This window comes from Artemia sp. Qi Xiang Cuo, chromosome 19, assembly GCF_049724085.1.
Source record: "Artemia sp. Qi Xiang Cuo chromosome 19, ASM4972408v1, whole genome shotgun sequence".
NCBI classification, from domain to species: Eukaryota; Metazoa; Arthropoda; class Branchiopoda; order Anostraca; family Artemiidae; genus Artemia; species Artemia sp. Qi Xiang Cuo.
In genome coordinates this window covers 42906508-42932924 of record NC_142812.1, presented here as the reverse complement: position 1 = coordinate 42932924, position 26417 = coordinate 42906508, and the positions used below count along the sequence as shown (strand labels likewise).

The window sequence follows — 26417 nt, the reverse complement described above, 5'->3', positions numbered from 1 at the left end:
GTGTAGCGCAAATGCTTGCTAATAAAACTGGAAAAAGTTCCTGCTTACAGTACAAAACTGGAAACATGTAGCCAATGAGCAAGTTCTTCTTCTTAAAAAAAGCACCTGGAATCTTAAACGAGCTCCTTTCGGCTTCTAACTGCACTTTTCTTCTTTTTCATTACAAATCACTTGGACTCCATCGTTTGGTGTCTTTCTGGCTTCCAAGTTGGTGGATTCTCCTCCATGGCATTAAATTTTATGTTCTTTCAAGGGGCGGGGGGAAGAAAACTAATTTGGCTTTTTCTTAACGGCCACACAGGGGAAGCGTAGGGTCCTGATACCATTTCCCCATAATTTAAGAGTAAACTCGGCAGGTACCTCTACGGCTATTACGATAAGACCCTCCCCTTCTTCTGCTTGTCGACCCCTCTTCTTTAAATTTACGATACTTCGGAAGAAGTTACTCACTCAAAGAACATCTAAATTCATTAAGACATCAATTGCCTCTCTATAAAACTTCTTTTCAGTGGAAGCTGGTAACGGAACATCCACAATCAGGTTAATATCTAGTGAAAGTTTAAAACTTTGGGATAGGGTATGCAGTTTATAAATTCCAGGAGTACTTGCAGTGCATTCAAAGAGAACTAGAGAAGGTTGAAAAGAAAGTAGATCTATTGAACGTTAAATTTTAAAAAGGTACTGCTTTTAACAAAAGGTATTGAAAAAGTACTACTTGGATCAAAAAGTACTCAGTACCACCCGTGCAACCCAAAATATTAAAAACTATTGACTTTCTATATAAAATTCATTTAAATCTTTCCTGTTCTTTTATATTAAAAAAAATTAACGGATGAGGAACTAAAGGAAGAATTCATATATCATCAGCCAAATATAATTTCTTTTTCCATATGGAAGATTTAATGGAGACATGAAAAAGGGCATGACTTATGTCTATATCTTTCCTAGTTCTCCATGAATTAAACAACTTGAGAGTAAAATATTACTTTATTTTCTTTTGAACTGAAAGCAAAAATTTGACTAAATTTTAAAAATTACACTTCTTTTGTGTAATCTTTTGTGATTAATATTTGGCAGAGGTATTGAGATTCTCTTATGTAATCATTTTTAAAATTGCAGCCCGTTTTGGGAAATTGTAACAGCTTTCTAAAACTATCCAAATTTTTAGTCACTAATCCTAATACCATTGCCAAATATTAATTATAAAAAATTACCCAAAAGAAGAGCAATTTTCAAAAGTTAGTCTGTTTTTTGTAAAGTTAGTATAATCTCAAAACCACTGCCAAATATCAATTATAAAAAATTACAAAGAAGAAGTGTAATATTGCTAATACCCTACTACAAGCACAAATAACAGGAATTATGATATCCAAAGGGCCAAAATATTTTGGGGAATAAGGGGCGTGGGGGATACTTGCACTGCCATCACCTTTAACGCCTGAAAAAGCTACTAGAACTTTTAATTTCCCATCAAACGAGTCCTCTTCGAATCTTCTACGACAACTCTTTCCATACTGAGTGCCTTGGAGAAAGAACATATAATACAAACAGGCCATTTTGCTCTTTACTTAACAACGGCTATGGCACTGCCAATGACACAAGTAAAATATTATTTTTATACAGAAGGGCGGTCATTTGAGTTTTTTTTACCCCTGAGGTTTTGAACTGAGTCTGTAGTCATAGATTACTAAAGAAGAGTTCATTCAAAAATGATTTTAAACTCTATTACCCTTTTTAAACAACACAAGAGATCATGCCACAGAGAAGCATCAAATTCAACTGAATTAATAATTAAATACATGCAACTAAAGAAAAAACTAATAAATATGAAAGGAAAGGTGGGTTTTACTGCTTGTCGCCGTACTGAGTATGTAGGGATCCTCAGACAAGAATATAAAAACAGAACTAGAAATTGTTTTTTCAAATTCCACGTTTGTTCCATCTTGTTTAAGGTAGGAGAAAGCAAATACCATCTTCAAACACAATATATTTTGCTCACTATAGACTAGAGCAAGATACTACTTGACATTATATAACATAATAAACAAAAATATAAACCATTACAAATAAATCACTACGCAAGATAAAACTAAAAAAAACAAAAAAACAATATCAATTTCTCTAAAACACACCCAGGGAAACAACAACCATCCAAATACAACTCCAGCCACCCTGAAAAAAAAAACCATGCTAAGTTTTTAGGAATGCCCAGGAAGTACGTAAACATAACTAAAACATAACAAACTATGCTCGAGATGAGCATAACATATTAAAATTTATGGGCCCCCAGTTCTGCAGACATCTCGGGGGGGGGGGGGGAATATGTGAATTCCACATTTTAATCACGATATTCGTGTTGAACCCTGACAACCATTCCTTAAAAAATTTGTGCAGTGTGTTCCTGGGTTTGCAGAGTTTGAGCTGGTGATATTTTTAACAAATCAAACCCAAATCAATGAAACCTGAAAATAACTGCAATTACAATATATAACCAATTCAATCTGAAAACAAACAGAGTACCAAAAAGAGGAGTAAGGCTAACACCCCTTGTGGACCGTCATAATAGTATAGGCCCCTGTAGATCCAACTGATGGAGATAATAGTGACTCGGATGAACTTTACTCAAAGCTACAGGAACAATTAGACAGGACCTCACAGAGAAATAAGGTGTTTTTATTAGGGAATTTTTCTACCATATTGGTAGAAATAGAGGTAGATGGTATCCTAGCCTTATAGTGTGAAGGAAACTTTCAAGAAGCAGTTGAAAACTAAACTGGAAGACCTAAAATTTGAACACGTGGAAAACTGATGGGATAATTTTAGGAAAATCGTTCATGAAGCAGATGGTGTCTTAGGGAGGAAAGCTTTAGGATACCAGCTAGGAATATTAGTGAAAATGCATTAGGTTCAGCATTGAGGAGGAGGAGCAGCAGTTGTAGAAGTTGCAATAGTAGGCTAATAAAAATACTAGTAACCACATAGTGGGTTTTGATTTAGGTCAAAACTTGTAGTCGTTGTACCAGTAGAAATGACAGTAGTAATATTAGTAGGATTCGTATAGTTCATTTCGGTGGATTCAATATGACGGACAGTTTCAGCTTAATACTCTAAGCTCTTCCTGAGAAATTACTTATATGCCTTTTATGGCGGAATATTTTTTCGCATACATCCACTATGAGTTCTTTGATGATAAGATAAATTGGAATTTGAAGTAAAACCTTTCTCACATATATGACATTTGAAAGGTTTTTCTCCAGTATGAGTTCTTTGATGATTAGATAGGTCGTTTTTATGGCGGAAATTTTTCTGACATATATCACATTCGAATGGTTTTTCTGCAGTATGAGATCTTTGATGTTTAGTCAAATACCAAGTAGAACTAAAACGTTTCTCACATAAGTCACATTTGAAAGGTTTTTCTCCACTGTGAGTTCTTTCATGGTGAGATAAACCTGAAATTGAAGAAAAACTTTTTTCACATTTATGACATTTGAAAGGTTTTTCTCCAGTATGAGTTCTTAGATGATTAGATAGGGTGAATTTTTGGCGGAAATTTTTCTCACATATATCACATTTGAAAGGTTTTTCTCCCGTATGAGTTCTTTGATGATTAGACAGGTGGGTTTTTTGTCGGAATTTTTTTTCACATATATCACATTTGAAAGGCGTTTCTCCATTATGAGCTTTTTTATGATAGAACAAACTGGACCTTGAAGTAAAACATTTCTCACATATATCACATTTGACAAGTTTTCCTCGAATAGGAGTTCTTTCATGATCAGACAGGTAAGGTTTCTGTAGCAAGGCTTTCTCAGATGCATCATCTTGGAAAGGCGTTTCTCCAGTACGACAAATCTCCTGTTTTACCATATCATTTTCAGCAAATACATAAATGTTACTTGGCAGTTCATTCTCCTGACAATCCACAATCATTTCTTGTTTTAGACATACGCTTATCAGATCAGGCATACAAGGTGTTCCACATCTTTGCTTGCTGACATCATTGTCACAAGATCTTACAATAGGTGCACCTAAAAAATAATGTATAATTCACTCAAAATGAATCACTTTGTCTTCTATTGTTGTCCTTTTTTTTATTGCAAATAATTTAGCTTCTAAGATTTTGAATTTTACTGTTCCTTGATTTGATTTTTATGATCCTATCTTTGATGACTAATTTATAACAGCTAAATTGTCTACACTGCCACTTCGATAATTGAAGGATCTTTTTAGTAACTTATAATATTTTTTAAATTCTTAAACCTGAGGTTGTATATTCAATTCTTTAATGATACAACTGTATATAAACAATATGGCTATACTATTTTATCCATGTATATTTTAACTCTCCACTTCAATTAATTATTAATTTCGAGAATAAATTCCACAAAACAACTATTTCAAAGAAAAGTAAAGAGCTACAGTATCCAAAAACGAGCAGAAAAAATAAATAATTTTCAGGCGTGAAACTACCATAAAACAAAACAAACAGAAATTTCAATAAATAACAGGGTCAAACTAAAACCAAGCAGAAATTAAGGAGAATCGGGCTGACGCCATCGTGCCATCTAAAGACCAGAATATAATTTGCACTTTACTGAAAACAATCCATTTTCAAGCGATGTTTTCATTTCTCGTAATATTTCTCGTCATATCATAATATCAAAAAAAGAGAGAAAAAAAAATCAGTATCAAGATTAGTGAAAAAAGAAAACAACGAATATTGATTGACAGTTTGATATATATCTTGTTATTCATTCCTGAAAGTATTAATAATTTTGGATGTATTATATTAATAAAAAGAAAAATTACTTAAAATATATTTCGTTCTTAATAAAATAACAAAAAAAATGGATTCTGATCTTTAGAGGGCACGGAGGCGTCAGCCTCACACCTCTTCTTTTCTGGTTGGTTTTAGTTCATTTTGCTCGGCGTTGTTGAAAGGTTCAATAGCTATGCCTCGTGGGATCTCAACCACCACACAGCTTTCAACTGAATCAAAATACACTGTATACATGCTGTCAAAAGGTCATATCAGAAATATTTTAGGAACAACTTAGATTATTTAAGGTAACAATTTCAGGACATATTGAGAAAGATTTTGAATTACCCAAAAGGCCAGGGAGGATTCCGGTGGATGTTGAACTAATCAAAACGCACTATGTGCATTCTGACTGCAAAAAGGATGTATGAGGTATTTCTCATGAACAGCTTGGAGCATTAAGTTGAAACTTTCAGAGCGTATTAAGAGGGAGGTAGAACAAGCCAAAAAACACTATGCATAATGCTCCTATCTCTACAACGACCATTACTACTACTGAGGCTAGGGGTATGAAGACAAAAGTTTTAGCGAATGTTTGAGAGGATCATGAACTAAATCAATAAACTCCGTGCATGTAGATTGTCAAAAGGGCCCATCACCAATATCCAACGGAATAGTCTATGTTTTGGAGGATGTATGTTAAAGGAATTTTAAAATTGTCAGGAGGATGTTGAACTAAATTGAAACACAAAGTTATTAGGTTAAAACATACAGGGTATGGTTAGGGGTATTTCGAACCAATAAAAATGCGTTTTTTGCATAATCTAAGTAGCAGTTATACTACTAATGCCACTGCTACTGCTATTACTATTTCTAAGGCTATTAATGTGGAACGTTTAGACACTGTTGAGGGGACGTTCAGCTAAATTCAAGCACACTATGTCCATGCATGTTATCACAAAGGCAAAAAGACCACAATGTGAATACCATTACTGCTACTACTATTACTTCTGTTGCCATGACTCCACTATTGCTAATGCTAAAGGTATTAGGAAAACTATCAGTGAATGTCGAGGCCAGAGTCAAACTGAATCAAACACACTTTATACAAGTGGGTTATCACAGTTTTAAGAGCATTCAAGTTGTCAAGATATTCAGGCAGGATATCTTAGAACCGGGATAGAGTATACAGTAGAAACTTTCATTGAAAATTTATGTTGTTTTAAAACTAAATCAAAAGGCACTATGTTCATGTTGGTTGTCAATAAGACGTGTCATCAATATCTCTAGAACGAGTAAGGGGACTAAGCTGAAAGCTCCAGAGCTATTACTATTACTGCTAGTAAATCAAAATCTGGATTTTTACAGAGATTAATTAAAAAAAACTTTTTCCATAAAGTAAGCTTTTCAAAAAGAAGTAAAGAACTCCATTAAACCAAAAATGAACAAAAATAGAATCAAACAATCTACCAAGCATACAACTACCCAACTACCACAAATCAGTATCAATAATTAAATGAAAGCCAAAACGAACTGAAATTAAAATTAGTAACAGAGTCAAACTCAAAACAAGCAGAAATTAAGATGAGTAGGGTTCAAAACCCCTATACTTTCTAAAAGCCAGAATATAATTTGTACTTTACTGAAAAAATTCTTTTAATATTTTCACTTTTATAACTTTAAGAAATTAAAAATTAATTAAGATTTCAAGGAATAAATATCAGCATATGTATATTAAACTGACAATGCACCCAATGCACTAGAACTTTTAATTTTCAATCAAATTAGCTCCTTTAAAATACCAATGATATTACTAGGTATCACAGAGTATTGCTGCCTATGCCCTTATATGCCCTTTAGTGCTAATATGCCCTTTTTAATACCTGGATGCATATATGTTTTTCGTTTAATTGAAACTCCTCCTAAACGATCCCTAAAAGCTTCAACTTAATGCCATTAGTGTCGATAGTTATAGTAACCGTAGAAGCAGCATTAAATGAATACACACAGTGCCTTCTGGCTAGCTCAAAATTCATAACCTATGGAGACAGCCTATGATAGCCTGAAATTCGTATGCAGGTTGTCAAAAGGGCATATCAGCAATATCTTAGGAACAGTTTCGTGTGTGAAATTAGAACTTATAACGCTTGTTCCGGGGGATGTTGAACTAACCAAAAGACAATATTTGCATCATAATACTAATGCTTCTATTGCTACTATTACTGCTACTACTACTACAACTAATAAACCTAATGATATTAAGGCAAAAATTTTGGGCAAAATTGAAACTGTATTGAAATAAATCGAAATACACTATGCCCGTATAGGTAGTCAAGAGGACGCATCAGCAATGCTTCAGGGCCGGTTGATGGTATTAAGTTAAAAATTTCATCGTGTGTTAAAGTGGATGTTGAAAAAAAGGCGTATTTGCATACGGCTACTAATGCTACTGCTGCTACTACAACTATTGCTACGCATAATTACTGAATCTTTCACCAATACTGAAAAAATTAATGTCTCAAAACTTTGTTTGGAAATTTTTTATGGGAAATGATGGGCGTGGGGAGAGGGGACGTTTCTCTCAAATCACTTTGCCTCTTAAAAAGGGCACTATAGATTCCAATTTAAAATTAAGTGAGACCCATCTGAATTTAATACGACCACCCATTCCATAGAAACCTTATATGCCCCCGCGGCATATTTTAGTCCTTGCCCCAGGGCTCGGGGGGTTGTGCCAACCCAAGAAGCATTGTTATATGTTCTTTGGACTATTTCAAATAAATTTACCGTCGCACTATATCAATTAGATGCATTTGGTGAAAAGAGGGGGAATTGGGTGGGATGGTAGTTAGCCTTCTTCGCTTCTTAATCCTAGAGGAGAGCTAGCACTCCAAATTTCAACCAAATGAGCCACCTCTAAAGCTTGTACAACCATCCTTTCCATAAGAACCTTAAATACCCCAGGGGCATAACTTACAACTCTTCGCCCTCAGGCTCTGGTGGCTTGTATCAACCTCAAAAACCTTGACATATGATATTTGGACTATTTTAAATAAAAGGACTGTCTCAAAATATCTATTGGATACATCTCAATAAAACACGACGTGTGTGTGTGGGAGGGGTGTGTGTAGCAGCGCTCCGATGACTTTGACTCTTAAAAAGGACACTAGAACTTATGATTACTAATCCAATGAGTCCCCTCCAAAGCATATACGAACACCCTTTTTATAGAAACCTTATATGCCTTAAGGGCATAACTTACAACCCTTTCCCTGAAAACTGTAGGGAAACCTTCAACTACGATGAATAAAATTGTTATCTCCAAATTTTGATTGGATGTGTTAAGGCAATTGCTGAGCGTGGAAGGGGGGGCTGTTTGCTCTCAAATCCCTTTGACTCTTAAAAAGGTCCCTATAATTTCCAATTTCAAATCAAATAGGACCCAGCTGATGTTTATACTACCGCCTATTCAATATAAACCTTATATACCCTCATAAAATAACTTAAAACCCTATCCCCCGGGCGCTGGGGGAGGGGGTGTGTGGAGGGGGGGTAGCGGCCCGCCAATCACTTTTACTCTTATAAAGAGCACTAGATCGTCTGATTACCAACCCAATGAGCCCCTCCAAAGTTTATATGACCACGCTTTCTATAAAAACCTTATATACCCCCGGGCATAACTTACAACCCTTGCCCTGAGGACTGGATGGATTTTTTATCCTCAAAAACAAAATTACCAGACATTTTTAAATACGTTGAACAAATGGCTATCTCAAAATTTTGATTAGAAGTGTTTGGAAAAATGATGGGCGTGGGGGGGGCATTTACCCTCTGATCACTTTCGACTAATAAAAAAGCCACCAGTCCTCGATCGTCCAACAATCGATCGAGCCCTTTTTGAAGCTTCTACGACAAAACTGTCTATAAAAACCTTATATGCCCCAACGGCATAACTTACGACAGTTGTCCTGAGGGCTATGGGAGGGGAGAGGGGGGGGGGTTGTCATCCTCAGACATAATTTTCAGACGTTTCAATTACGTTGAACAAAATGGTCATATTACAATGTTGATCGGAAATGTTTGGGGAAATATTGGGTGGGGGTGATTCTCCCTCCGATTACTTTCGACTATTAAAAAGGGCAATAGCCCCTCAATTTCCGCTCGAATAAGTCCGCTTTGAAGTTTATATGACAAGGCTTTCTATAAAAACCTTATATGCCCCCAGGGCATAACTTACAACCTTAGCCGTGAGGGCTCTGGGGGGTTGTTATACTCGAAGACATAATTTCCGGACCCTTCAACTATGTTAAAAAAAATGGCTATATCAATATGCTGATCAGAAATCTTTGGGGAAATGATGAGTGTGTGTTGGGGGGGGGGGCATTCGCCCCCTGATCGCTTTTGACTATTAATAAAGGCACTAGCCCTCTCAATTCCCAACTGAATGATTAAGTTTCTATGACAACACTTTCTATAAAAACCTTATATGCCCCCAGGGCATGTGGGGGGTATGTCATCCTAGAAGACATAATTTCCGGACCTTTCAACTACGTTGAACAGAATGGCTATCTCAAAATTTTGATTGGATATGTTCAGGGAAATGGTGGGCGCGAGAGGGGGGTTATTTGCCCTCCAATCACTTTCGACTATTAAAAAGGGCACTAGCCCTTTCAATTTCCAATCGAATGAGCCCTTTTCGAAGTTTCTTTGACAACGCTTTCTATAAAAAACCTTATATTCTCCCAGAGCATAGCTTGCAACTCTTGCCCTTAGGGCCCTGGGGGGGAGGTGTCATCTTCAAACACCTTATTTCCAGAACTTTTAACTACGCTGAATAAAATGGCTATCTCAAAATTTTGATTCGATGTATTTGGGGAAATGACGGGCATGAGCGGGAGGGGGGGTGGTACTTACCCTCCATTCACTTTCGACTATTAAAAAGGGCACTAACCCTTTCAATTTCCAATCGAATGAGCCCTCTTGGAAGTTTCTACGACCCTTTTTCTATAAAATCCTTATATACCCCTAGAGTATAACTTTCAATCCTTGCTCTGAGGGCTGTGGGGGGAGTGTAATCCTCAAAGAAATAATTTCCGAACCTTTCAACTACGTTGAACAAAAGAGCTATCTCAAAATTTTGATTGGACGCGTTTGGGGAAATAATGGGCGTGAGAGTGGGGTTAGTTGCCCTCCAATCACTTTCGACTATTAAAAAGGGCACTAGCCCTTACAATTTCCAATCGAATGAGCCATTTTTGAAGTTTCTACGACACTTTCTTTAAAAAACCTTATATGCCCCCAAGGCACAACTTACAACGCTTGCCCTGAGGGGTGTGTTTGTGTGTGTGTGTGGTGAGTTGTAGGGTGGGGTGTGGGTGTGGGTGTGTGGGGGCTTCCTCAAACACCTAATTTCCAGAATTTACAACTACGTTGAACAAAACGGCTATCTCAAAATTTCGATTGGATGAGTTTCGGGAAAGGGTGGGCATGAGAGGGGGTTAGTTGCCCTCCAATCACTTTTGACTATTAAAAAGGGCACAATCCCTTTCAATTTACAATCGAATGAGGCCTTTTGAAGTTTCTACGACATCACTTTCTATATAAACCTTATATACCCTCAAGGCATAACTTACAACAATTGCCCTGAGGGCTCAGGGGGGAGCTTCATCCTCAAAGACATAATTTCCGGACCTTTCAACTACGTCGAACAAATCAAAATTTTGATTGGATGTGTTTGGAGAAATGATGGGTGTGAGAGGGGTGTTAATTTTCCTCCAATCGCTCTCAAATATTAAAAAGGGCCAAAGTCCTTCAAATTTCCAGTCGAATCAGCCCTTTTCGAAGTTTTTACGACAACTCTTTCGATAAGAAGTGTCCTGGTAAAAAAAACAAACAAAAATAAGAATATATTGTACCCACATCGTTCTTTACTTAGGCAGCGCTATTGCGCTGCCTATGAAAGATCGAGAAGATTTTAAATATTCTTTTCGTCAATTAATAAAAAGACTATGTCAATTAAAAACTAAAAGAAATTGATTAAAAAAAACTTCGCTAAAAAACATTTTGCAGAGAAAAGAGTTACATTACACCAAAGATGGGCAGAAGAAAAGTCAAATAATTTTCAAGCGTTAAATTCCCATTTGTCGCTATCACAATAAATATATGAAACCCAAAACCAACAAAAATTACAATAATTAGCCTAGCCAAACTAAAAACGTGCAGAAACTACGAAGGTGCCTTCTAAAGACCAGAAAATACTTGGCACTTCAATGATAACAAAATACATTTAAAATGTTTTCTCCTTTTAAAGTTTTATAAATTCAAAATTTTTATGACTTCCAGTGATGCATATCAGTATTGTTGTACGCTTGAAAAATTATTTGACCTTTTCCTGCTCATTTTCGGTTAGTGTAGCCCTTAATGGTTCTTTAAAAACTTCTCTGTGGAATTGTCTTTTTAAACTATTTGACACAAAAGGTCAAACATGCCCCCGTATTCCGAATAACGAATACTATACATAAACAACAGGCAGATTTAAACATAAAAGTGTGGAATGTTGCATCTTTTGTCACAAGAAAGATCACTGATGTGTATATTTTTCCCAAGGGGTGATTATATTGACCTAGTGATCCTAGAAAATAGGGAGAGGGGTCATTTGATCAGAAACAGAAAGTTCTAGTGCCCTTTTTAAGTAACCAAAATGACTGGAGGGTAACTATTCACTATCACAAACGTGTTTTTCCTAAAAGACATCTAATCAAAATTTTAAGATAGCCATTTGGTTCAGCATAGTTGAAAAGTCCACTAACTATGCCTTTAAAGATCACCTAAACCCCCAGAGACACCAAGAGAAGGGTTGTAAGTTATACAAATTGTCGATTGTTCACATATAGTAGTTGTGTATGAGAAACATTGGAACATTTTTGGGGAGGTATTTTCTACAGGGGAAGTATGTGGGGAAGTACTCCGGAGGAATTTTTAAGGGGGAATTTTACACAGGGTGGGGAGGATTAACTGTCAAGATTTGAAAAACGGCCAGACATTTAATAACAAAAAACGAGTTTTTCAACTGAAAGTATGAAGTAAGATTAAACCTTAAAAGCGAACTGATATTATTCTGTCCCGCTGATATTATTGATATTTACTATATAAAATACGAAATGATATTATTCACAATTCAGTTTCAATTTAAAGAGCAAATAATTATGAATAATTCCTGTTTTCATTTGATTTGAAAATGACATAAGGCTGAAATGAAATAAGAAATTAATAAGAAAGTTGAAATGAAATAAGGCTGTTTACGCCCCGTATACTAAACTGTCCACTTGTCGGCTTTTAGTATTGCATTAGTGAAACTAAAATGGCCTTTGAAAAGAACATTGTGACTATGGTTTGGAACAAGATGGTCAAAACAAGATGAGGAGAAACTCATGAAGAAGAAAAAATGAGGATATTTCCAGCCAGTGAAAAAGCAAAAAAGACCTCTGATCAGCCGTCCTCAGAGCTAAGATGGAAGAACAATGGAAGTCCATAAAGCAAAATCACTAAAATTAACAATAAAACTGAAAAAAACGACCATTAGAATAAGTAGACCCTTTCTATGTAATGTTGAAAAGGTTACAGAATAAAAAAAAGATGTTGAATTGCAATTAGAAAATTAAATCTCAGTTCAGTTTATTTAATACCTTTTTAAAAGTCAATCGCCTACCAGGTCTGGTATCATCTGAAATTTCATTAAGTTGCGAAATATTATGATTTAAAAGAGATAAATCTAAATTAATAAATTCATTATAAATCGGGCTCAAATAAGCTTCTCTTTTATTTCTTTATTAGGGCTAATTTTTGGTGTTTATGCTCATTAACTTTGATAGCCTCTTTGAAAATTGTGGAGGATCAGTTGACTTTCTCAAAATTTAGATCAGATGTATTTGGGGGGAAGAGTTCGTGGGGGGGGGCCTGATTGCTCTACAATCAATTTTGACTCATAAAAATGACGCCAGAACTTTCAATTTTCAATTCTTATGACAACTCCTTCCACGAAAAGTGCATTGGTAAAAAAAAAATAATAATAATGCATTGTGCCCACTTCGCTGTTTACTTAAGCAGCAGTCTGCCTATGAAAAGCAACTTCTACCATAGAAAAGCTCCAATTGTCTCTCATAATTTCTTATGTTTTTCTTATACATAATATTTTTAAGAGCAAATGACAGGTTTCTAATAAATATTTTTCTCATTTTAAATCTTCAAAAGTTTTACATTTTCCAAATATCTTCATTCAAAAGGAGAGGTGACCTGATGTGGCTCCCTCTTTCTTTTTATCACCACAAATGTGTCAACTTATTTTTTTGTGAACAATCAAAGCATTTCCAGCCATAAAAAATCTAATAATACAAACTACACTAGTTGCCAGACAAAAAGCAAATCATCAAACAGTTTGTGGTAACGAAGTGTAAGTAAGGAGCGACTCGGCTCAATAGTAACTGAAATACTAAAAAAGGAATTTTTATGAAAATTCATACATTATAAGAATCGATTTTTCTTGTTGATTTCAAATATTCGAAGCTCAGTAAGTTTAATGTTACCCATCAGAAGTTACAAGCCCAAGAAAATTTGCAAAATTTTCAAGGGTGGGGGAGATCCTAAAATATCAAGCACTCATTCGCCAAGGGTAATTGTTTCGAGCCAATGATCCTAGAAAATTGGAACATGGCACAGTTCTAGTGCCCTTTTTAAATGACCAAAAAGACTGGAGGGGGACTATCCCCCTAACATAACTCTTTTTCCTCAAAGACATCCGATCAAAACTTCAAGATAGCCATTTGATTTAGCATAGTTAAAACGTCCACTAACTATGTCTTTGGGGATCACCTGAACTCCCATAGACACTGGGAGAAGGGCTGTCAATTATACAAATTGTCAGTTGTTCCCATATAGTCCTTTTCATTGGGAAATATTCGAAGGTTTTGGGAGGGTATTTTCTGTAGAGGTAAGTTCTCGAGAGGAATTTTCAAGCGGGAATTCTACATAGTGGGAGGGGGTGGGGTCGTAGTATTTTAAAAAGGTCAGAAATTTAACGAAGAAAAATACTTTTTTTTCAACTGAAAGTGAGAAGTAACATTAAAACTTAAAACAAACCAATGGGAGCTTAAAAACTTAAAACAGCTTAAACTTAAACTTAAAAACTTAAAACAAACCGATATTCCGTATGGGAGCTGCCTCCTCTTCCGCCCTTGCTCTTTATGCTAAAGTTTGAATTTTTGTTACAAATATTTAAGAAACTTAAAACTTTTGCGTAAAGAGTAGGGTGAACGGATCTCGAAGAAGAGAAAAAATCTCGGAATTTTGTTCGTCCGAACCCCATAAAACGAATCCCATTTTTAAGATAGTGAGACAGCCGAAATTTGAGCTCGATTAAACGACGCTAACTCGTGCCGCTAGTCGCTTAAAGTTTGAAAAAATTCAAATTCTTGGACCAAAAGCTGATATATTGAGCAATAACTCCAGAACGGTAAATAATAAAAACCCGCTTAATATCTCAAAAGGAAGCTAATGTTGTTCTTTAAAATTTATTGTTGCCAGTTGTGAGTTTTCTAAGAATTTTATGGGTTTTTACGCAATGTGTCTCGAAATTAAGTTTTTTTTCATTAAAAAGTATTATGGAACTCATTTTTCAAACATAAAGGGCCTTTTATTCAAATATCATCGGAAGATTACCTTACTCGTTTGCTAAAAAAAGACCCGTTGGACAGGTACAGGGGAGGGCGAATCTAATTTCTATTTTAGGGACGGTAATCGGTGATTTTACTTCAGCCTACAATCGATTTGTACCTATTGGCCTCCACATCAGTATTAAATTAAATTGTATCCACATCAGGTGTGCATATGCAGACCAAGGATAAAATATTTCTTGTGGCCTTCCCATTCATCAGATCATCGGTTGTAAACTACCCTCAAATCGTCAAATTTTATTTCATAATATAAATATAAGTTTTATTTCATAATAGCTCCTACAGCTCTAACTCCTAACAGCAAACAGCTCTGGAGAGGAGCAAATGTGCTTCGATACTACAGCATCCAACATGGGAAGACTCTAAGGAACATGCGTCATATTGGAGCAAATGTTAGGAAGAGAATTTCTATACCTAGCTTGTCGTCACCGTATGTTGGAAAATTTGTTATGAGGCGTATTCGACATAAAAATAGGATAAATCACTGAATCTCATCCAGACATTTTTAAGAGATTCCTCACTGCGTTACCCACGATAGACAAAGGGAAATACGACACAGGTAGCAGTGGTAATCTAATGCAAAAGCAGGTAACTACAGAAGTGATTGCAAATGTTACAGCTGAATTCTCAACCAAAATAACTGAAAGCAACCCCAGACATGACTATAAAGAGCTTAAATTTTTTTTTTGTAAAGCTTCAATGCTTCATGGTTCAATGCTTCAAAAGCTCATCTTGCAGCAAAAGAAGATTCGGGTATTTTGCATATTCTGTTAGACTATGAAGACATTGTAGAAATAACCCTGACATAATTTTCGAACCATTGGTGGTATTTGAATCCAGAGTTGGCGGGATTATCTTTTTTTGATCCCACCATTACAGACTATTAAAAAATAGTTCTAAGCTAAAACATTGCTCAGTACCAAGAGCCATCAGAGCAAGCTAAGGTTATAAATCCAAAAGTTAGGAAAGAAAAATTAGAATAAGTATTTGATGGAGGATTGGTAAATTTGAAAGTCGGGGTTCGAGCTTTCTCTAAAAAAATGAACAGTTTTCATTCTCGTATGGCAAGTTTTATATTCTGGTCTTTTCTAGTCAACCATGAAAAACCTAAAATGGTCCAAATTCCGTAATTAGACTTTATTAGAATAAATATTATTAGAATAAATGTAATTAGAATAAATGTATAAACCTAAAATATTTCCAATACATCCATTTGACAACCTGAATTTAATTTCTGTTCGTTTTAAGTTTCATTTATGCTTTAATAACAAACTATTTGTTTTCGTTTTAAGCTAGATTTTCATATTCAGCCCAATCATTATTTGCTTCATGCTCTATTTAGACGTTAGTTTATTTTTCTGTATGTTTTTTGCCTCGGTGTTCCCTTGGATGGCTGTTCATTTTGGGTTTCATTTATCATTTAGTAGTAACTGCTGGTCGTGTTGAGTTTGAATTATTAAAGTAAGTTTTATTTCCTGATCTTTAGTTTAAAATTGCCTTTGCTTTTCTTTGAAAAATTTATTTTTCGGAATGTTTTTTTTTTAATTGATTTTTGTTCGTTTTTGATTGCAAAAAGTTTCAAGTTTTTATGGCATGGGGGGGGGGTGCTTACCGTCCAATTATTCTTGAATTTAAAAAACGGATCAAGAATTTTCCATTTAAAACGAATTATGCTTTTTTCAAAATCTATACGATTAACTCTTTGATAAAAACCTTATATATGAACAATAGACAGCTTGCATGACTTGTGTACAGCGATTGAAAACAATGAGTGGCTTGAAAAAATAGCTCCAATAAGGGGGTTTAGACCTTTTCACTTGCTGACACAAAGGGATCACGACTGTTTGGAGTTGACCTTAATAGGAATTTGTGTGCCAAAGCAATTTTGCATCTATCACAGAGTATGGATTTTAACCTCCACTTTCCCAATAATATATATTAAATGTAAAAAATGGGAGAATTGCATAGCTTACAGCCCTTTTGCTCAAGGACTGTGGGCGGTTGTTGTCCCCAGAGGCATAGTTATTTGAACTTGCAACTCTGCTGAAAAAATATGTATATAAATATTTGTATAAGTTAAAATGTTATCCGACCGCATGAACAGGAGATCCTATAAGCACCACTAACGATCCTATAACGCCAGTCGGCGGCTGATTTCATCTTTCTCACAGCATTCACAGGTCTTAAATTTATTTGAGCTACTGAATACTATGTTCAGGCTAAATATTTTTAAAATCTTTTTCAGTTGGTCGCCTAGCTTTGGAAAATAGAGTAACATTGTGAAATTTTTCTTCACGCCTGCCAATGGGACGCTTTCAATTAGAGATTGTGTTGTCCAAAATACAATTAAGTTTTTCGTTTCGTTCAGCGATTTCAGCCAGATAAAAAATTTCTTTCCTAATATTTAAAAACAACCGAGACTTTGTTTCAAATGGTGAAATGCAACTAGACTACTCAGATGCAACAAGCACTCAAATACACAAATTTCACGCCCCTCAGAAATTTAAAAGAAAGTTTTTACTTTTTTCATTTTGAAAACGCAAACAAATAGGAACAGGTCAGGATATCTGAAGCATACCTTTGTCACCGTCAGTGCTGAGCTCCTGTTGAAGACGGTTAGAATTAACAATACACTCTGGAGATATGCCAGGAGAAGTAGCAAAAAGATTGGCTTCGTGTTCTATTGGAAATATAGGATGTTTACTTCCAGAAACAGCTTTATCACCATCTGAGGTTTCATCTTCGGTTTCTACAAAGATTACAGTACAGACCACATAAAATGTTCAAAACATAACAAGTTTGTTCCTTAAATAAAATCAATGCCACCGCAAAGGGTTCGAAAAAATAAATTTAAAACTGAACAATTACACAAGGTTAGTGGTCTTATCATCAAAGAGTTTCTTCATCATGGGCGAAGAAATAGCTGTACTTAGTAAAGAACAAACCACGGTCTATAGTAAAAATAAAGTTTAAGACTCGTTTGAAGAAAAAAATGGTCAAGTGAGAAAATATTGGCATTTCATGGTGATTGGGAAAAAAAAGTAAAACGAAAAAAAGTCCCTCCAAAAAAGACAATTTTGTGGCAAGCCTGCTATAGTATGTTCATTTTAGTGGTTTCACCTAAGAATTGAAGATAGTCAGCTATAAACTCGTGTAAAGCTTTACTGTGACGCCCTAAAATTTCTCTCCAACCCCATCTATCGTAAAGTAGCCATGAAAGTGGTTTTTTTGTATTTATTTTAATTAAAAATATTGTAAAGAACAAAATTCTCTAAAATTTTTGTTTAAAATGTTTTTCGTAACGATCAAACTTACGTACAGAGGAATTTAGTAAACGAAAAAGAAGTTAAACTATTCAGATACAGTCACGATACTATGCTTTTGTAGAAATAAAGACCCATGTCCTTCATATTGGGTTAGAATAAAAATGGCAACGAAAGACCCCACGGTTCAAAGAAAAATAACAAAGGTAGGCTAGTTCCTACTCTTCCACTTAGTGTTCTCATAGGAACAGACATGGATATATCAAAAATCTCCTATTCCTTGAAGCGACTTCTATAACGACGGGGAATGGAGAAGTGGTCAGGCCTACTTATATTAAATAAAAAGAAAAAACAAGTTTTTTTTAACTGAAAGTAAGGAGCGACATTAAAACTTAAAACGAACAGAAATTATTCCGGATATGAAAGGGACTGTCCCGTCCTCAATGCCTCGCTCTTTACGCTAAAGTTTTTTATTGTTTTAAAAAATACAGTTGTGAGACAGAGTCAAACTTATAGCGCAAAGAGCGAGGCATTGAGGAGGGGACAGCCCCTTTCATATACGGAATAGTTTCTGTTCGTTTTAAGTTTTAATGTTGCTCCTAACTTTCAGTTAAAACTTGCTTTTTTATTTAATTTCTGAACGTTTTTGAATTAATGCAGGTTTTGATTTTGGCTCACCAGAGATGAATAATTAAAACGAAATTTGCATATTAATTTTACTTTTTTTTTGGTTAAATGGCTTTCTCGAACGTGGTTTAATTTTATTTACGGACGATTTTATTAGTAATAAATATACGCAACTTACAAATTAACTTACGCAACGAACATCTATATTCGTATATTTTTATTACGTATATTAGGGGATTCGTCCCCTAGTCAATACCACGCTCTTTACACTAAAGTTCAAATTTGTTCCAATTCTTTGTGACTGACCGATTAATCACAAAGGCCGTTAATTAGAATAAATAGGTCATATGAAAGTACAAAAAAAACTTTAGCATAGCGAGCGAGGTATTGACTAGTGGGTGAATCCAATCATATACGTAATAATTTCTGTTCGTTTTAAGTTTTGGTGTTGCTCCTTACTTTCAGTTGTAAAACTTGTTTGTTTATTTAATTTCTGATGGTTTTTTTAATTTACGCTGAGAAATCCGGTGCCCCCTTCCTAACAATGTCCCTTTCCCCAATAAAACTTCCTGCATGGAAAGATCCTCCCATGTAACCGCCGAGCCAAACCTGATCATCCCTGAGGAAAAGAAAGAAAAAAAAAACAACAAATAAACACAAACCCGTGATCTTCTCAGGCGCGTAACTTTTGATGGGTAAAACTAAACTTGATGAAACTTAGGCACTCTGTGTGCCAGAGAAAAATGAAAAGAAATTTACCGTACGCTCATTCCTGCGAAAAGTCCAAGATATTCTGGTCCAACATGAAAAACCAAATGTAAAAATGAAGAGAACAAAAAGAGAGAAAAGAGAAGCAAAGCTAAAAATCAGAAATTCAAATCCCATTTAGCAACGATGTATTCAATGTCGCGGCAAATGAAAAGAAATCTAAGAGGGAGAAAAGAAATATAGAAGGGGACTACAATAAAGAAATGCAGTCGAAGGTTGTGGACACTGAAGTCCAATTTAAATTTAGTGATGATTTATTTTGAGTGAATGACAAACTTGAGAAAAGTAGAAAAGAAAAAAAAATGCGAAAAAGAAATGTGATTTACAAATTCAGTCTCTAGTGGTGGAAAGAAAAAATTTTGGGAAAATAACAGAACTACGGAGAAAAAAAAAAGTTAGGGAAAACTAAGAGGCATTGGGACTTGTGGGAGACAAAAAACAGAATATCAAAGGGTAGTATTGAATTGATTGAAATAGGTTTTGGGAAAAATGGGAGGTATTGAATTTGGTTTAGACTAGAAAGACTTTGGGAAGGAATCTGGGATTGGTCCTACTAGGTCTAGGGGGTATTTGGTCTCTTTTGGGAACTGGAGCCCATTCAGAAGGCCATGAATGATAGCCGGTTCCCTCAACGCATAAATGATGGACCAGTTGCGATCCCTTTACCGATGCTTTGCCTTTCCAATCTTGGGTCTCAGGGATGTACTCTCTCCTGTTACTAGCTACCTCATATTTCATCCAAACCCTTAGCGGTAACCCCATTTACTGATTTTACTTTGGGTCAGAGTCAACACTTATTTCCTCCAAACTTTATTCCTTAAGCTATATATCCGAGTTTCATCTCAGATATATAGCTCTTCAAGTCCTATATTCAGGTTTTAGTGGACCCTTGTATTTTTTATCATGAATATATGAAGTTATGCCATGAGGCAAGTCGTGTTTTTATTCAAACGTGGACTTATTTTAATCGCTGGAGGTTAAAAGGCTAGTTTAGCCAGTCCGTTATATATATGTATATATATTTGGGAAGGCGCCAGGACATCGACACGTCAGGACCGCTAAGGTCAGGACATGGACAAAATCCGTCATAACATCGAGAAAAATCCGTTAGAACATCGACAGTCATAATCGCTACCCTTTGGAATATCGACAGTCATAAAATCGACATGTCAGCTCATCGAGTCACAATCGCTACCCGTCAGAATGTTGACAGTCACAATCGCTACCCATCAGAACGTCGACAGTCATAACACTATATTTTTTTTAGATGTTATGACGTGTCGATGTTATGACTGTCAACGTCCTGACGGGTAGCGACGAAATGACGTTTAGTGCTTGTGACGGTTGGATGAAATGGTAGCATCCCTATATATTTAAACCTAGTTTTAAAGAGATGTATATACATCTTGGGTAGATGTATATACATCTTGGGTCTCAGGGATGTACTCTCTCCTGTTACTAGCTACCTCATATTTCATCCAAACCCTTAGCGGTAACCCCATTTACTGTTTTTACTTTGGGTCAGAGTCAACACTTATTTCCTCCAAACTTTATTCCTTAAGCTATATATCCGAGTTTCATCTCAGATATATAGCTCTTCAAGTCCTATATTCAGGTTTTAGTGGACCCTTGTATTTTTTATCATGAATATATGAAGTTATGCCATGAGGCAAGTCGTGTTTCTATTCAAACGTGGACTTATTTTAATCGCTGGAGGTTAAAAGGCTAGTTTATCCAGTCCGTTATATATATGTATATATATTTGGGAAGGCACCAGGACATCGACACGTCAGGACCGCTACGGTCAAGACATGGACAAAATCCGTAATAACATCGACAATAAATCCGTCAGAACATCAACAGTCATAATCGCTACCCGTGGGAATATCGACAGTCATAAAATCGACATGTCAGCTCATTGAGTCACAATCGCTACCCGTCAGAATGTCGACAGTCATAACGTCGACAGTCACAATCGCTACTCATCAGAACGTCGACAGTCATAACACTATATTTTTTTAGATGTTATGACGTGTCGATGTTATGACTGTCGACGTCCTGACGGGTAGCGATTGTGACTGTCGATGAACTGATGTATTCATGTTATGCCTGTCGACGTTTTGACGGGTAGCAATTGTGACTGTCGGTATCCTGACGTGTCGATGTTATGACTGTCTATGTCCTGACCTGTCGATGTTCTGACGGATTTTCCTTGTCGACGAAATGACGTTTAGTGCTTGTGACAGTTGGATGAAATGGTAGCATCCCTGTATATTTAAACCTAGTTTTAAAGAGATGTATATACATACATATATCTGAAAATTGCAAATGTCATTACAGTAAAACAAACATTTCCAAAAGCGGGTTTAAACTCCCATCCCTCTCCCACATAAAGGATATTTACAGTAAAGCATACCATATACTTTACTAAGAATATAATTAGTATCTATATTGCTTTGATATTTAAGAATAAAGGATAGTGGGAACTTGCAGGTGGGGTGACTTTTGATAGGCAAAAGTTTGATAAGGTAAAGATAGGCAACATCTGAACAAAGAAACAATACAAGACATCCAAAGCTGAGGTGCTAGAAATAGGCCTACTCTGGATGTTTTTATATGTTTTTTAATCATTTCTGCAACTTCTACTTCCCATGAAAAACAAAACTTTTATGTTAAATTTCAGCCGGTTTTTTCATAAAAGTATTCAAGAATAAAACATAATTTTTTTTTTGATAATTTGGTGTTTTCGTTTTTCATTATTCAAACTGTATTTAAAAACACTTGAAAAACCAGATGTACTGTTTGAAGCCAGAACACTAAAGTGAGTCATTTTATTATTTTCACCGACAAAACATGGTAAACTAGCTTGAATCTTGAACTTTGTATATTTTTGTTAATTTAAGAGCAGAGAGATTGAAGTTTAAAGTCAACCTTTTTTATCGTAGAAAGTGGTTATAATCTTCTAACCTCCATTAAAAGTTGTAACATCTATCTAGGGAGAAAATGATGCAATTGAAACCAATATTTTGTTTATTAATCTTAGGGTGATCATTTAGTAAATTACACAAAAGCAGTTAAAAGCCAAGAATAGCAAGACTAAAAAACTTGTTCTGTATATTTTTTAAAAATTAATATAAAGGTTTTATAGTTTATTTCATACATTTTTCAAGTACAAGCAACCAAAACAAGTGGGGAATTGCAATAAATGTCCAACATAGTAAGCAAATAAGGACAAACAAGCAGCCAATTGGCTCAATTTATCATAATGTCATTTACCTTGCTTAACAGCAGTGATACCAAAGAAGTTGGGTGTTCCCATTGCTCACTAATCCAATCTACAGTCGCCTTCTCTTGACTGCTCTCGGCAATTAGAAATCTCTAGAATCTCAATAATTAACAAACTTCAATATTGTAGCTTCTCAAGAGAACAAGGAGTGCGAATCCTATAAAATAAATGGAAGATATAAGCCCAAAAAGCATAGATCCAATCATTTCAAAATTCAACAGCATTAACATTTCTATATTTACAACAAAATAGGTCTATGATAAAAGATTGATTTTAGTGGTAAACCCCAGAACAACACATTGCATATCTTATATTTTTCAAATGAAAAAGTTACTAGAGAACTAACAGTTTTTAACTAATCTTACACTGGTAATTGGTTACAGCTACTTTAAATACTTTGATCTTCTTAAAACTCTTCACTTATTTAGTTGGCCCAAATGAACCTATGTACTTTTTACTTCACTTTTGTATTTTTTAAACTCCTTAGAAGCAAGCCAGCCAAATTTCATACTTTGGTAACTAGGATGCAGTGTATTTACTGAACTTTGTCTTCAGATTTATATACCTTTAAAATAGAAAACTATCTAAGCTCCAGATTTTTCTACCCTACATTAACTGATTTAATTTAGTTTTTAAAGTCATTTCCTGATATGAGGAAGACTGAAAAGATATTTAATTGAAGCTCTGTCGATTCCAAGCCCACTGAGTCAAAGTCAAGAACAACAACATAAAACTCTACACAACGAACAACAAAAAAAAGGTGAAAACATCTATCTAGATTGGATTTATTAAATTTGAAATCTAGTATGTTCTTGATTGAATTCAGTGACTGGAGTTAATTAAGAGATCATTTAAATACTTTTTGATAGGGATTAAAAGTAATGGGGTCTACTGACCCCGTTCCAGAACATTTATTTATATCTTGAACAATTAGTTATTGCCTTTAAACCGATTTCAATTTAACTATGCCAAGCCGTTTTTCTTGTATTGTCAGAGATCGACTGTGCAGAAGGGAGCGACAGTGAACATCAGATGCTGCAGTATTGGCTGGATTTTTAAACCCTTAAAATGCTGGGGAGAGGCATTTTGAGCATACGCACTTCCCGCAGATTCTATCTGCCACGGGATTTATAAAGCCAGTAATTATTCGGGTTATTCATTTAGTTTCTGTGGGGTGAATAACATTCGGACAATAATTATTAACACTTGCTCCGACGGTATGGATTATTTGCGTGCTACTGGTCTAATTTAAGATTGTGAGTTGGGATTTGCTTACAAAATGGTAAAAACCAACAAATCAGATTCTATAAGCCAGTCTGCTACTTATATTTATTCATCCGTGGTGAATTGTTAACAAGTGAATCTCTGGGGTGGAATTGATGATGATTCTGTTGCTAAACTTGCCTTTGGCTTTTTTTATGAGAATTTTATAGAGCGCAAAAGCTGAACTCTGGTCTTGTGCCTCTCTTAACCAAACCTCAAGGAAAGGAAACGATGATCTGGCCTCACTTAGGCACATAAATGATATGCTTGAATTTTTGCGAAAAAGCAACAATGAACAAGTCAACCTGCCCACTTTTGTTATGATCTCTCCGATGGAAGTACCAGTAATTTATGCAAAACCTTATTCAAAAATTGCCTCTAAACTAACTTTAATGGAAACTATGCTAAAGATTATATGTGATAAGGTGACAGTAGTGTAATAGGTGCTGATCCAGGGGGAGATTTATTGTCCCTGTTAAAAGCCTGTTAAACAGCGTATGTTATAGACAGCTTTCTGGGTCAACCAGACAGCTTTCTGGGTCAACCAGACAGGTTTTTGAGCCAATAGTTGTCAAACAGGTTAATAACCTTCAGCTTCAAGGTGTCTCAGATCTCGTCCGATATCGCATACATTATTACGGGTATCATTTGCATAGTTCTGGTCTGAATGATCTTCATTAATGATAAGAACAATAGGATGAAGTAGAGGATGAAAATATTCTTATTTTTAATTGGATTGTATGAAAATGGTAAGCCTGAGGGTTTGATAAGTCTTACGCAACGTGACATAAATGTTAGAATATGATTAGAATAACGTCATGTGTATCAGTCTGTGAAAATGGTTAGTGGTGACAAGGCGATCTTGTGAATTGACATAGCTTTCACTTATCGGCTGTGGTCTTTATAACACAAAAGTACCAATTGAGGAGTGTGGGCGATATAAAATATTCTTTAGCATTGGAATATGCTAAAAATTTGAAACTAATTAAGTCGTAGGTACCAAGAAAAGAGGCGATCTTGTGACTTGACCTAGCTTTACCTCTTGGCTGTGTTCTGTATAATACACAAGTACCAATTGAGGAGTGTGGGCAATATAAAATATTCTTTAGCATTGGAGTATGCTAAAAAGTTGAAACCAATGAAGTCGTAGGCGCCAAGAAAAGAGGCGATCTTGTAAACTTGACCTAGCTTTACTTCTTGGCTGTGTTCTGTATAATACACAAGTACCAATTGAGGAATTTGGGCAATATAAAATATTCTTTAACATTGGAGTATGCTAAAAAGTTGAAAATAATAGTCATAGTTGCCAAGGAAAGATGTCGTGACTTGACATAGCTTTCACTTCTCGGCTGTGGTCGCTATAATACAGTAGTACTTAATGAGGAATATGGGCAATGTAAAATATTCTTTAGCAATGGAGTATGCTAAACAGTTGAAAATAATGAAGTTGTAGATGCCAAGAAAAGAATTTTAATATAGAAATTCAGAACAATCCTTAAAAATCCTTAGAAATCAAGTAATGAGATGTTTATTGATTTGAACCATGAAGGACCGCAACCACCAATGACCGTAACCACTAAGGACCTCAACCTCCACTGCTGCCATTTTTTCACCCATAGTTATAGATGGCAGCGCACCCGCTCAGACGCACGGGTAAAGTGAGAGAGATATGCAAAACGTTAGGTTCATTTAAGCTGACGGCGCTATGTGAGTTTAATGAACCTAACTTTTGCATGTCTGTTTTTGCATGTGACAAGATGGGGGCCCTTGGAGTGATTTTTTTTTGTATTATTCATTTAAAATTAGTCACACTGCTGATTACAACCAATTAATACAGATTTTTTTTTTAGCGTCAAAAGAATTTTAAAACATTTCACAGAATCAAGAAACTATTCAAATGTTTCAGAATCTATGCTTTTGCAGCATGCATGTAACTAAAATCTTCCATTACCAATTCATACATGCATTTTTTTAGTATAAAAAGGACTCAAAACTATTCAAAAGTTTCAGAGTCTATGCTTTTGCAGTTTACATGTAACTAAAATATTCCACTATAAATTAATACAGATATTATTTTTTTTTAGCATCAAAAGCATTTTACAACATTTCACAGGATCAAGAAACTATCCTAATGTTTCAGAATCTATTCTTTTACAGTTTATATGTAACTAAAATCTCCCGCTACAAATTAATACAGATATTATTTTTTTAGCATCAAAAGCATTTTATAACATTCCACAGAATCAAGAAACTATTCAAATGTTTCAGAATCTATGCTTTTAGAGTTTGCATGTAACTAAAATCTTCCATTATAAATTAATACAGATATTTTTTATCATTAAAAGGATTTTACAACATTTCACAGAATCAAGAAACTAATCAAATATTTCAGAATTAATGCTTTTGCACCTTGCATGTAACTAAAATCTTCCATTATCAATTAATACAGCTTTTTTTAGAATCAAAAGCATTTTACAACATTTCAAAGAATCAAGAAGCTATTCAAATGTTTCAGAATCTATGCTTTTGTGTTTTTGCACATAACTGAAATCTTCCATTATCAATTAATACAGATATTTTTTAGCATCAAAAGGATTTTACAACACTCCAGAGAATCAAAAAACAATTCAAAAAGTTCAGAATCTATGCTTTTGCAGTTTGCATGTTACTAAAATCATCTATCATCAATTAATACAGGTAATTTTTTTTAGCATCAAAAG

At 35.1% G+C, this 26417-nt stretch overlaps 1 protein-coding gene across 1 annotated transcript in view; it reads right to left on the bottom strand.

The window, feature by feature from the left end:
• Positions 1-926: 926 nt before the first annotated feature.
• Positions 927-26417, bottom strand: part of LOC148940873 (uncharacterized) — a 53496-nt gene continuing 28005 nt past the window's right edge. Inside the window, exons 2-4 of the mRNA XM_089104753.1 lie at positions 22425-22591; positions 17069-17239; positions 927-4031 (exon numbers count right to left, since the gene is read on the bottom strand). Of these exons, the coding sequence (XP_088960879.1) occupies positions 3142-4031; positions 17069-17239; positions 22425-22467 (1104 nt within the window). The 5' untranslated portion in view covers positions 22468-22591 and the 3' untranslated portion in view covers positions 927-3141. The remainder of the gene's footprint in view (positions 4032-17068; positions 17240-22424; positions 22592-26417) is intronic.